This window comes from Emydura macquarii, unplaced genomic scaffold (assembly GCF_026122565.2).
Source record: "Emydura macquarii macquarii isolate MOO-44397 ecotype Brisbane River unplaced genomic scaffold, CSIRO-AGI_Emac_v2 contig_3345, whole genome shotgun sequence".
Lineage (NCBI taxonomy): Eukaryota > Metazoa > Chordata > Testudines > Chelidae > Emydura > Emydura macquarii.
In genome coordinates, this window is record NW_027133482.1 from 8,080,195 (window position 1) to 8,094,109 (window position 13,915).

The following is a 13,915-nucleotide window of genomic DNA, read 5'->3' on the forward strand; positions in this document are numbered from 1 at the left end:
CAGGTCTTAGGACTTGTCTACACTTAAAACGCTACAGTGGCACAGCTGTTCTCCCATCAGCTCGAGAGGTGGTAGCTAGGTCGACAGAAGAATTTTTCCATTGACCTAGCTCTGTCTACATGGGGACTTAGGTTGGCTTATCTATGCTGCTCCAGAGTGTAGATTTTTCATATCGCAGAGCAAGGTAGTTATGCCAACCTAATTTTCTTGTGTAGATAAGACCATAGTGATTTCAGCTGTAGTGATTTCACTGGGTAGTGGGGAACCTTACTGCTGCCTCCTCTGCATTGTCTTTCAACACACTACTATCTCCACAATGGCTATGGTTCAGCCCACTCGACCAGCTTCTCAGTGATTTTATATCTAGTGATCACTGAGAAGAGACAAAGGCTTTCAGTTGAGTCTAAGCAGCTCTGTCTTTACACATTGGAAGGAGAGGATCAAATGTATCTAGGCCCTTAAACAGAGTCCTCACCATCATACTCCATGCTCTCTGACTTTCATTTGGCTATGGCTCACTACCCCAGGCTTAGTGGGTGAGGTTAAAGGGTGACCCTTCAGTTAGGACATATTAAGTATATTTCTGTTACCCTTGAGTCATACCATAAAGATGACAACATTTAATTACCCCTGTCTGCAAGACTTAAGTGAATTTTTAACCCAAAATAGCCAAAACTGATCACCTTGTCAAAGCAGGTGTCTATGCAAATAAGGTCTACTCATGAAGTCTTTTCCCTAGTTATCAATAGATGGCAGCAGAAGAGCTCACTCAGACCACTGATTTACAATTTAATTAATCCAAACTATCCTCAAGCTCTGCAGCAGGAGAAGCTGTTGTCTCTTCCTAAAATATAGTTAAAACCATCTTTAACTTAGAAAAGTAGAATTGAATTATCCTGGTAATGGAAATTGTCTCAGCTTGTGGGAATTCCAGTGGGTGGGGCGAACCTCCTCCTGCCAGTGATTGGCAGGTCTGGTTCTGCCCCCAAGATGCAAGCAGGCTGAAGTACCCATCTCAACAGATCTGCAGATTATTACGTGAAGAAAGGACACTTGTAGGTAAACTGGGATGGTTTTCTTCTGTGTATTGCTCACAAACCATCCTCTGCAAGTATTCACTATTGAGATATGTGGGATAGCTGTGAGTGCTCAGACAAGTCACATAATATTGAGCCTTCTGCCTAATTAGAGGAGTGTGGAAGCATTTCTGGCATGTGCACATTTAAAATGGTTTTTCCACAAATACTCACACATACGACTTCCCATGAATTCTTGTGCCAGTGAAGCGCGACAGTATGAATGCTGATGGGAAACAAGAATAAAGGGGCAGAACAGCCAAAGGAAATTCCTAGGAGACTGTGAAAGAATTGCTCATTGGCTTAGCTACAGTTCTTATTATTCTTTAGCTTATCCCTTGTCCCCTCTCTTAGTAACAGTGAGAGAGAGTTACCTTGGGTTATATTCAACTTTGTTCTAATTTGCAAGCTGCTCAAGAAGGTTTGTAATTCATTCCAATTCACACTGTATGAAGTTAAATTACTGTGTATCGCTTAAATCAGCCTCTGTACCAGATGACTGGAGAATAGCTAGTGTGATGCCAATTTTTCAAAAAAGGCTTCAGAGGTGACACCAGCAATTACAGACCAGTAAGCCTAACTTCAGTACCAGGCAAATTGGTTGAAACTGTAGTAAAGAACAGAATTATCAAACACATCTACATGGTATGTTGGGGAAGAGTCCACACAGCATTTATGAAAGGAAGTCATGCGTCTCCAATCTGTTAGAACTCTTTGAGGGGGTCAACAAACATGGACAAGGGTGATTCAGTGGATATAGCATACTTGGACTTTCAGAAAGCATTTAACAAGGTCCCTCACCAAAGGCTTTTAAGCAAAGTAGGCTGTCAAAGGATAAGAGGGAAAGTCCTCTCATGGATGAGTAACTGGTTAAAAGACAGGAAGCAAAGGGTAGAAATAAATTGTCAGTTTTCATGGTTGAGAGAGATAAATAGCAGGGTCCTAAAGGGATCTGTATTGGGACAGTATGTTCAATATATTCATAAGTGATCTGGGAAAAGAGATAAATAGTGAAGTGGCAAAGTTTGCAGAGGATACAAAATTACTCAAGATAGTTAAGTCTAAAAAAGACTGCAAAGAGTTACAAAAGGACCTCACAAAACTAGATGACTCAGCAACAAAATGGCAGATGAAATTCATTGTTGATAAATACAAAGTAATGCACATTGGAAAACATAATCCCAACTATACATACAAAATGATGGGGTTTGTTGATTCCGGACACTTTGTGATCAATGTGGATATCAGTGAGACACGGTACGCCCGATTTGCAGATCAATAAGGTTTAATGTGCAAGGTTTTCTATAAATATACTAGTTAGATACAAAGCCTAAAATTAACTACAATATCTCATACTCACTAAGCCTGGAGAACTAAGCAGTCGCTCAGAAGGCTGTATACAGGAACGGCTTTCTTCAGAGGCCCCGCCAGGGAGTCAGTGGATCCTCTGGTCCAACCGGCAGCACCTCCCGTGGAGTCAAGTGTTGATGGAGCGCCCCCCTTTGTCTAAGTGGTGACTACTTATACCCTTCCATAAACAACCTTCACCTAATTATCTCTTTCTCATTATCATATATGCTAATTACCTACATTGGGTTTCCACCCTTAACCACATTCCATTCTCACTATAATAATTGGGGTCATCAAAACAACATCTGGTGATAGGAGGGGCGGAGTAAAAATATGCCCCTTGGCAATAAAACAGTGTACCCCAGACATCACCGTTATCTATGTGCAGCTGCAAGCATACAGTATCTGTATTTTGTCTTGTTATATGCTGTGCTATGCAGAAACTGAGACATCTATAAGGTTATTCATTCTCTGCCAACCGGAAGATGTCATGCTACAGGAGTCAGAATAGCCAAGCAAGCAACTGAAGCTATGCTAGGCCTGTAGGACAGTGGTCAAGCAACTCAAATTGTACGGGGCCTCCAACAGGGTCTAAGTTAGCTGTTACACTGAGGAAAGAGATCTTGAAGTCATTGTGGATAGTTCTCTGGAAACATCTGCTCAATGTGCAGCTGTAGTCAAAAAAAGCTAACAATGGTAGGAACCTTTAGGAAAGGGATAGATAATAAGACAGAAAATATCATAATGCCACTATATAAATCCATGGTACACCCACACCTTGAGTACTGTATTTAGTTCTGGTCACCCCATCTCAAAAAAGATATATTAGAACTGGAAAAAGTACAGAGAAGGATAGCAAAAAGGATAAGGGGTATGGAACAGCTTCCACAGGAGGAGAGATTAAAAAGAGTGGGACTGTTCATCTTAGAAAAGAGACGACTAAGGGGGGATATAATAGAGGTCTATAAAATTATGAATGGTGTGGAGAAACTGAATAGGGAAGAGTTATTTATCCATTCATGTAACAAAAGAACCAGGAGTCACCCAATGAAATTAATAAACAACAGATTTAAAACAAATATAAAAGTACTTCTTCACACAACACACAGTCAACCTGTGGAACTCGTTGTGGATGTTGTGGAGGCCAAAAGTATAACTTGTTTCAAAAAATAATTAGATAAGTTAATGGAAGATAGGTACATCAATGGGTATTAGCCAAGAGTGTCTGAGACTGGGTGTCCCTAAACCTCTGGCTGCCAGAAGCTGGGACTGGATGACAGGGGATGGATCACTTGATTAAATTGCCCTGTTCTGTTCACTCCCTGTGAAGCATCTGGCACCCGCCCCTGTTAGAAGACAGGATACTGACCTAGATGGACCATTTGTCTGACCAGTATGGTCATTCTTATGTTCTTGTGTTCTTATGAACTCAGAATGGTCATGTAGGAAGATTTCTTGCCTCCCTGAATATATCCTTTGTTATGTAATCCACTAAAAATGTAATTTCACTGAACAAGGGTGGAAGAGGGGTGTGACATTCATTCTGCTTGTTTTGCCTCAGACTCTATGAAGGGAAAGAAAAAGCAGAATTCCAGGTATCCTTGCAACAGTTCTTCCTGTCTATCAACCAGCTGATGAAATCCACTCTGGAGGGTACAACCCTGCTGTCCCAGGTGAGGAGGGCAGGAGAGTCCTGACCCAATTATACCTGTTTTCATCCCTACAGCTGAAACCCCAGCAAAGTTCTGGAGAGGGTAGGCATTGTGTGTGTGTGTGTGCGTGTGCGCGGTTCTGCCAACCCAAAGCTCTGGTAACTTTACTCTGTGCAAGGTGGTGTCAGGAAATAAACCAAAGGGAGACATGACCATCCAGCCAATAGATGGACTGGTAGAAAGAGTATAACACAAAAGTGCGCTTACTTTAAAGCTATACTTTACTTAGGATCAAGCACCTTACACACGTCCACAACAGATTAGTAAAACACCCCCAGCCGTCAATAATTACTAAAGTTTGGGGCGGCTTTTGAGTGGAAACGGTGACGGCTTCCCAACTGCCTGATCTTCCAGCTGTTGTTGGAGGATCCCAAAGCTGTATCCAAGAAGAGATCCCAAAGAGTACAAACCTCTCCCCCCCATTTCTCCTTGTTAGTAGACAACAACACATGAAGAAAAAAGCTTGTTGGGCAGGCAGTTTCAAAAGCTAATTAAGAGGTTGCCTTAGATTAACTAGATGTGTTCCTGTAGAATCTGCATGTCTTGAGGCCCGGACAAACAATGCCCGGAGGGCATGTATAAATAAGCTTCTTGGTCTTTTCGTGAAACACAGATCCCAGCATATCCACCAGAGCATCAGGAAGGGGCACAGGGTCAGGCAAAGGTTGAGCAAGAGGCTCCTTTCCCTCCTAGTTTTGTCATGTCAAGGTTGCTCAGGCCTGCAGAAAGGCCTAGATTTCAACTGCTGTCAGCAACAAATCTGATAATCAATATTACACTATCAAGTGGTCCCTGGCCCTTTTTCTGGTCTATCAAAATCTCCCCATACAGCATGTATTCATGCATGTACATCATTCTCTGAAGCATCTGTTGCTGCCCTCTGTCAGACATCAGACAGAACTAGACTGACCACTGAGCGAATGCAGTCTAGCAATTTCTGTACTTTTGTTCAGAGTGCTAGAATTTGCTGCCCTGTTACACATGGCTAGATGGAGTGAGAGGACTTGCATGGTGCAGAACTGGTGCAATTAAATATTACTGCATCAGAATCCTTCCCTGTCAGCATAGCAGCATGCATGGCAAAGAGGAAGAGAGTTCTCTATCACATCAAACATAAGCTTCTTGTCTTAAATTTCAAGACCTTTCCTAGCCTATCCCCACTGTACCTATCACTTGTACTATTGAAATGTTGACTCCCACCTTGGATTGGCCACCCTCCATCATCCACCTGTTAAATTTTCAGACAGGACCTTTTATGCTCCCTCTCTCATGCGTACCTTCATGTTTGGGAGAAGCTCTCCATAAGTATCCACAGAGCTACCTTATTATCCGTCTTCAAATCCTGTCTTAAAATTTTTCTTTGCCGTGATACGTACAAAAATCTTGACAACAGTTTGGCGCCTGGTGTGCTGAGGCTACTGCCTATCATGCTGACCAACATTGTTTCATTGTTTCCTTGTACTTCCTCATCTGTTTGTCTGTGTCACTTTTCATGGTGGCTTTTCATGGTGGCTAGGGCAGCGCTCCAGACGTCCAGTGATGCTGCTGACTCGGCGAGTAGGGCCATAGCCTCCGCCATTGCCATGAGAAGGTGTTCATGGCTTCAATCCTCGGGCCTGTCCCAGGAGGCGCAGCAATCGATTTAAGACCTCCCCTTTGATGGGTCGGCCCTATTCTCCAACCAGACCAATTCGAAGCTGCATGGTCTGAAGGACTCCAGGGCCATGCTTCGCTCCCTGGGCCTGTACATGCCCCAGGCTTCCAGGCAGCAGTCACAACCCCAGTGCAGCAGCAGCCAAGGCCTCCACCTACGCCCTTTCAACCCTATAGAAACAGGGACATAAATAGGGGGTTCAGAAGAAGAAATCAGCCCCCCAGCTCATCCTCAGGCCCTCAGCAGGGGCTCCCCAGGGGGATGGACAACCGCTAAACAGTTTACACCTACCCCCCACAACAACCCTCCCCCTATGTCCCTCTTCAGGGACCCCTCTCACGAGCAACTCCTCTTGCAGGAAGTGGACACCCTCCTCAACAGAGGAGCGGTGGAAATGGTCCCTCAAGGCAGAAGGGGGAAGGGGTTCTATTCGAGGTACTTCCTCATCCCCAAGGTGAAGGGGGTCTGAGACCCATATTAGATCTGCGTCGTTTAAACAAATACATCAAACGACTCAGGTTCCGCATGGTCTCCCTAGCCTCCATAATCCCTTCCCAGGATCCAGGAGACTGGTATGCTGCCCTTGACCTCAAGGATGCATACTTTCATGTGTCTATCCTCCCCAGCCAAAGGCGTTTCTCCATCTCACAGTGGCTGGCTTCCACTACCAGTTCACAGCCCTGCCCTTTGGCCTATCTGTGGCTCCAAGGCTGTTCACCAAGTGCATGCCAGTAGTGGCTGCCCACCCGAGATGAAAGGGCGTGCAAAATGTGCTTACCTGGACGATTTGCTGATCAGGGGCAGGTCCAGGTCCTAAGTGCAGGAGAGCATGACCCTCACTTGCTTCACGTGCAGCAGGCTGGGACTGCTCATAAACAAGCAGAAGTCCACACTAACCCCAGTGCAACGCATAGAATTAATTGGGGCCACCCTTGATGCTTCCCAGGCCAGAGCCTTCCTGCCTCAGACACGTTTCGAGGCAATGGTCTCTATCATCTCTCAGCTTCACCGATGCCCCACGGCAACAGCCAGGCACTGCCTACAGCTGTTAGGCCACATGGCAGCCTGCACGTACATAGTGAGATTAGCACGCCTGAAGCTCAGACCACTTCAGGCATGGTTGACCTTGGTATATGTGCCGAGCAGACACCCATCGGACTGGGTGGTCACAGTTCCTCCACCTGTCCTAGCCTCCCTAAACTGGTGGCGGACTCCCAGAGCAGTGGTAAAGGGCGTTCCGTTCAAGGAACTTGTCCCGTTGGTCACCCTAATCTCCAACACTTCAGATGGAGGATGGGGAGCCCACATCAGCACCAACCTAGGCACTCAGTGGCTCTGGTCGGGGGAGAAGAGGTGCCTGAACATCAATGTGAAGGAGATGAGGGCCATTCGCCTAGCATGCAAGGCGTTCCTCCGATTCCTGACAGGCAGAGTGGTGCAGGTGCTGACGGACAACACAGCAGCCATGTTTTACATAAACAGACAGGGGGGAGTGCACTCCTTGGCCCTCTGCGAGGAAGCTATCTGTCTGTGGGACTTTGCCGTGAGGCATGATTTCCACTTGACTGCCTCTCACCTCCTGGGAATGAGGAAAGATGAGGCGGATCACCTCAGCAGGTTGTTCCTACCACGCCACGACTGGCTGTTGCACCCAGAGGTGGTGTCTATGATCGTCCAGAAGTGGGGCGTTCCCCAACTGGACCTATTTGCGTCGGCCTGGAATGTGAAGTGTCCAAGATTTTGTTCGCTCCGGGGTCGCGTGACTGGGTCGATTTCCGATGCGTTCCTCATGAACTGGACGGGCACCTTCATGTATGCGTTCCCGCCCATTCCGCTCCTGCCCAGGGCCTGCTCAAAATAAAGAGGGACAGGGCGGATGTTATACTCATTGCCCCGGCCTGGCCGAGACAGTACTGGTTCAGCACGCTGCTGGACCTTTCGATCACCCCGCCTCTGGAGCTCCCGAGGCGGCATGACCTTCTATCCCAGGACCACGGTCACCTGTTGCACCCGGACCTGGACCCCCTGCACCTCATGGCCTGGAGGCTCTGTGGCTGATGGAGGGAGAGAGAGCCTGCTCGGTGCAGGTCCAACAAGTCCTGCTCAGCAGCAGGAAGTCTTCTACACAGGTCGTGTATCAGGCTAAGTGGAAACGGTTTACCTGTTAGGCGGAGTCTGGGGCATTCTGCCCAGCCTATCGCCTTAACAGGCGATCCTGGAGTACCTGTTCCAGCTAAAGCCCCAGGGTCTGGTGCTGGCCTTGCAGAAGGTTCACCTGGCGGCCATTTCGGCCTTCCATCAGAAGCTAGAGGGGAGATCGCTGTTCTCCCACCCCATGTCGGTCAGGTTCCTCAAGGGGGTGGAGAGGCTTTACCCACAGGTCCGTGACCCGGTGCCTCCCTGGGATCTCAACCTGGTCCTCTTGAGACTCACAGGGCCCTCCTTTGAACCCATGGCTTCATGCCCTCTGCTCATGCTTTCATGGAAGGTAGCCTTCCTGGTGGCCATTACCTCGGCTAGGAGGGTCTCCAAGATTAGGGCCTTGACCTCAGAGCTCCCCTTATACAGTATTCTATAAGGATAAGGTGCAGTTGAGGCGTCATCCAGCCTTCCTGCCCAAGGTGGTTTCCCAATTTCATTGTAACCAAGATATTTTTCTCCCCGTGTTTTTCCCAAACCGCATGGTTTGGAGAAGGAGAGAAGATGGCATCTCCTTGTGGATTATATCATGCATTAAGTTCTGCGACAAGCAAGCGAGGGTGCTGCTTCCAGGAACTATCACAGCGCACTCAACCAGAGCTCAAGCGCCATCGTCCAGCAGGCGACAGAGGACGTGGGATTCGGCAGAGCCGTGCTGAGGGCAGCTCACCAGTAACTTCTACCCACCTCCAAGGTATTGCTTGTCAGTCACCTATAGTGGAATGGACATGAGCAATCACTCGAAGAAGAAAACAAGGTTATTTACCAGTAACTGATGTTCTTCGAGATGTGTTGCTCATGTCCATTCCACAACCCACCCCCCGTCCCTGCTGCCGGAGTTGGCAGAAAGAAGGGACTGAGGGGGCGTAGGGCCGGCGGTGCCTCATATACTGCGGCATGTGCGCGGGGCTCCAGGGGGCACCAGAGCTGGCCCTACAGGATCTGCTAAGGGGAAGAAAGTTCCGGGAACCATGCTCGGAGACGTGCACTCACCTACAGTGGAATGGACATGAGCAACACATCTCGAAGAATGTCAGTTACTGGTAAGTAACCTTGTTTTTCTTAATCATGGATTCAATTTTTGCCAATAGTGGCATGTAAGCCCTGAAAGCCCAAATTGAGCTCACTGAGGCAAGAAAAACGTGTGCCAAGAAGTCTAATTGCTGAAGCAAGGAAGTATATTCCAAGCAAGAAGACAGTGCAAAGGGGTGGTGGTTGGTGAAAAAAATTTGAAGCTCTCTGCGCAGCTCAAAGAGTTGCATCAGCGCTTTGCCACGCACCAGTCAGCGAACTTCAGTGTGCATTAGTAGCATCAAATGGTCACTTACCATTGTGTCACACAGGGTAGGAAAAATTATTGAATTTAGAGGTTGAGCCTTAGAATCATAGAATCATAGAAGATTAGGGTTGTAAGGGACATCAGGTTGTCATCTAGTACAATTCCCTGCTTACAGCAGTCTTAATGAAATTAACCATTTTGACTGCATCAGACAACAATGAGATTAAGTCTTCTGGCATTCTTTTTCGGAAGCAAGGGCCTCTATGTGGATGCTGCAGAGCACCCATGTGGTTTCTGTTGCTACAGCCTTGATGTGAATCACAACTCCACTATGCTTTCCCATCACTGATTTTGTCCCATCAGTACAAATTCCTACACAGAGGGACCAGTCAATTCTATTCTCACTCATGAAGTTATCAAGCATTAAAAAAACTCTTCTCCTGTTGTTCGGGTAGGCAGGGGATGACAAAAAAGAAAATCTTCATGTGTGGTGCTTTCATCCATATAACGAACATAAACCAAAAGGTTAGCTAAAATAAAAAAATCTGTGGACTCATCTAGTTGCAGAGAATAATAGTCACTGTTTCTAACGTGATTCACAAGCTGAGAAAGAACATTTTCAGCCATTTTATCAATGCGGCATGGCACACTGTTATCAGAGAAGGTTATGGTATCAAGTTTCTTTTTTCCTCCTTTTTCCCCAAGCATGCACTTCACCATGTCTTTCACAGCAGGTATAATTAAATCTTCCACAACAGTGTGTCATTTCTCTGTTTTAGCCACTCTGTAACTCACAAGGTATGATGCTTAAAGTGCCATGTATGTTTCCCATGCAAGAATTCGATTGCAGAAAGATTTTTTACTGCTTTTTAGTTCTTCCACTTTGAAATTGAAAAACTGAGTCAGTTTGTTTCTAAATTGATTGTGTTTAGCCTGTGGATGTTGTTGAAGAAGGGACAATTTAAGACTGATAAAACTTTGCAGCACACTGTGGCTGAGGATATCCAGCATCGCCTGTCCATGTAAATTCAAGTTCAATGTAACTTTCATCATACGTGCCTTTTCTGATGACCTTTCTTTGTCCTGCTCTGTGACAGTTTCCAGATTAAATTTGTAAATCATGCATGGCCTCCTCTGCATTCGCACAGCTACAGCCAGAAGTAGAAGTTGAATCAGCTGAAATTGTGGTTGCACTGGGCTGCTACTAATCCCTGTGTGTTCCACCCTTTGCTAATGTACCAGTCTTGAACCAGTGATTCATATTTTTCCTCTGAACTGAAGATTAAAAACTCTTAACTCTGACACCAGAGGTCATAATTGCTTGCTAACCAAGTGAGGAGGGCTTTAAACTAGGTTTGCCAGGGGATGGGGACCTAAGTCCAGAGGTAAGTGGGGAAGTGGGACACCAGGAAAAAGCACAAAGGGGAGGCCTCCTGATTCATACTGAGAAAGTCGGGCAATCGGCTAGTTATCTTAGATGCCTGTACACGAACGCAAGAAGCCTGGGAAACAAGCAGAAGGAATTGGAAATTCAGGCACAGTCAAGGAAATATGATGTGATTGGAATAACCAAGACTTGGTGGGGTAACTCACATGACTGGAGCACTGTCATGGAGGGGTATAAACTGTTCAGGAAGGACAGACAGGGAAAAAAAGGTGAAAGAGTTGCACAGTATGTAAGAAAGCAATATGACAGTTCAGAGCTCCAGTATGAAATTTTGATTTACTTGGGATTGGTCCTGCTTTGAGTAGGGGGCTGGACAAGATGACCTCCTGAAGTCCCTTCCAACCCTAATCTTCTATGATTCTATGGAGAAAAGCCTGTTGAGAGTCTCTGGGTTAAATGTATAGGCGAGAACAACACAGGTGATGTCGTGGTGGGCGTCTGTTATAGACCACCAGACCAGGAAGATGAGGTACACAAGGCTTACTTCAGACAACTAATGTAAGTTTCCAGATCACAGGACCTGGTTCTCTTGGGGGACTTCAATCAACCTGACATCTGCTGGGAGAGCAAAACAGCAGAGCACAGACAATCCAGAAATTGTTTGGAGAGCATTCCGGACAACTTCCTGGTGCAAGTGCTGGAGCAACCAACTAGGGGTTGTGCTCCTCTTGGCCTGCTGCTCACAAACAGGGAAGAATTGGTAGGGGAAGTAGAAGTGGATGGCAACTTGGACAGCAGTGTCCATGGGATGGTAGAATTCAGGATCCTGACAAAAGGAAAAAAGGAGAACAGCAGAATATGGACCCTGGACTTCAGAAAAGCAGACTTTGACTCCCACAGGGAGCTGATGGGCAGGAGTCCCAGGGAAGCTAACATGAGGGGGAAAGGAGTCATAGAATCATAGAAGATGAGAGTTGGAAGGGACCTCAGAAGGTCATCTAGTCCAACTCCCTGCTCAAAGTTGGACCAATCCCAACTAAATCATCCTGGCCAGGGCTTTGTCAAGTCGCACCTTAAAAATCTCTAAGGATGGAGATTCCACCAGCTTCCTAGATAACCCATTCCAGTGCTTCAGCACCCTCCTAGTGAAAAGGTTTTTCCTAATATCCAACCTAGACCTCCCCCACTGCAACTTGAGACCGTTCAGTGCTACCAACTGCACACTGCAAGCTGATATGTTCGTCAATTTATCAAAGAAATGTATATGTACCTGCCTTGTCACTTCAAATGGAGTTTCTGACACACCTTAAACCAAATGCACTGCTTTAGGTAAAACAAACACATTTATTAAGTACAGAAAGATTTTAAATGATTATAAGTCAGAGGAAAACAAGTCAGATTTGATCAAGATAAACAAAAGCCAAATGCATTCTAAACTAAGCTTAACACTTTCAGCAACTTTACATATTCAGATGATTTTTACCACAGGCTGGCTTGTTTGCCTCCCACCAGGCCCTCTCCCTGTGATTAGAGTTTCAGTTGTTTGGTGGTGTTTGCAGATGGAGGTGGAAGGGAGACAGAACAGCAAAATGTCTCCCCTTTTTAACATGTTCTTTCGCTCCCCATTTGGGGCCTCGCCCTCTCCATTCAGGGTCAGGTAACAAATAATGTCCATGTACGGCTTCCTCCATATCTGAGTCAGTGAGTATCACCTTACTGATGCTTAAGCTAGTCCATTGTTCCTGGAAGAGCTGGTTTGTTTTATTCATGCCTTTGTGAAGCACAAACTGTGCTTCTGCTTTTGGAGGGTTTTGCCTGAATCTGCTTCAAGCTATGAAACACATCTTTGGGAACATTACATAGCAAAGCCTCGTAACTATACATATGACATTGCAACAAACATATTACTATAATAGTAATATTCAGTATGCCATGAGCATTCCAGAAATATCTTACATGATATACTTTGTTTTAAACAATACACAATTACACTATAAGGCCGTACATGGGAATGCAGTGTGTCACAACAACTAAAGACCTGAAACAGTTATTCTTATCTACAAGGATATATTTGAATTATCACAGTGAATTTGGCTGATTTTGATTAGTGTTGATTTAGTAAGAGTAAATGGTCTTAACCAAGTTCCTCCATTTGGGGAAGGAGAGCTCATGGAGCTACAGTTAATGGTAGTAACCTTGTTGGTTTGTTTACATGAAGCATAGTGAACTAGAGAGAAACATCTTTGTGTATCAGCCTCATCTTACATTTGGAGTCAGGATGAAATTCAAGGGGCATTTAAATAGGATCTAAATAGTGCCAAGGTTTTGTGCTGGTTCTTTGTACAGTATGAATTTCACTCAGAGCAGTAAGATTTCTAGTAATTGTGTCCTTCTCAAGTGTGTTAACAAAACACAGCACAGTAGTTAGTTAGCTCTTTTTCTGATTTCTGCTTTCAGGGAGCCGCTCTGAAGTTCCTGCCTTCAATCCTGGAAGATGTGTTTGGGATCTTCGACTCCTCTGTGTTGGGGTAAGGGACACTTTTCTCTTCTTTCACCCAATGTACCAGGCTAGTCACTCTCTCTCTGCAGAATGGCATCTATAAAGGTCATCCTGTATGTCTGTTTCCCCTGCCACCCAGCCTCACCTTCCAATGGTCCTGCAATGATGCCCTCATCCTGAGTTTATGACATCACATTCCACTGATGTGTATTTAAAGATGAGGTCAGTAAATTAACACTGCGGGATCAATGAGCATGGGCACAAGGTTGACATTCCCCAGAGTACAACCTGAATCACTGAACTACTGTGTCCCCTTAATTCTCGAGCCCAGGGTGCCTCTTATATTGCTTTGCTAGTGAAAAGCAGCCTCTCCAGGCTCTGCTCACACAGCCACTAGCATGTAAAGGCACACCCAGCAAAGTTACATGAATGCTCTTTTAGCCACTCATGAACTATATACAGGGTAACACCTGCAAATTCTTGCCCTTAGCATTACACCCCAGAAATATGCATCTTGCACTGTCCACCACACTACTGAACAGAGCAAGCTCATTAATAGTTCATCATTTTATCAAAGAAAATGATTATGCCCCAGCCTTTGTTAACCTGAGTGGAGATTCCCCAAACACTTCAACCAAAACATACTGGTTTAGATAAAAGAATAAAACAAGTGTATTAAGTATAGGAAGATAGATTTTAAGTGATTATAAGTGTTTAATGCATAAAAGTCAGAATTGGTTACCAAGAAATAGAAGACA

General features: G+C 45.5%; 1 protein-coding gene across 1 annotated transcript in view; it reads left to right on the top strand.

Annotated features, from left to right (window-relative positions):
* The window catches only part of LOC137143712 (dedicator of cytokinesis protein 2-like), a 229,933-nt gene that overhangs the window by 105,460 nt on the left and 110,558 nt on the right, over nt 1-13,915 (top strand). Inside the window, exons 23-24 of the mRNA XM_067533643.1 lie at nt 3,988-4,099; nt 13,115-13,185. Coding sequence (XP_067389744.1) covers nt 3,988-4,099; nt 13,115-13,185 — 183 coding nt within the window. The remainder of the gene's footprint in view (nt 1-3,987; nt 4,100-13,114; nt 13,186-13,915) is intronic.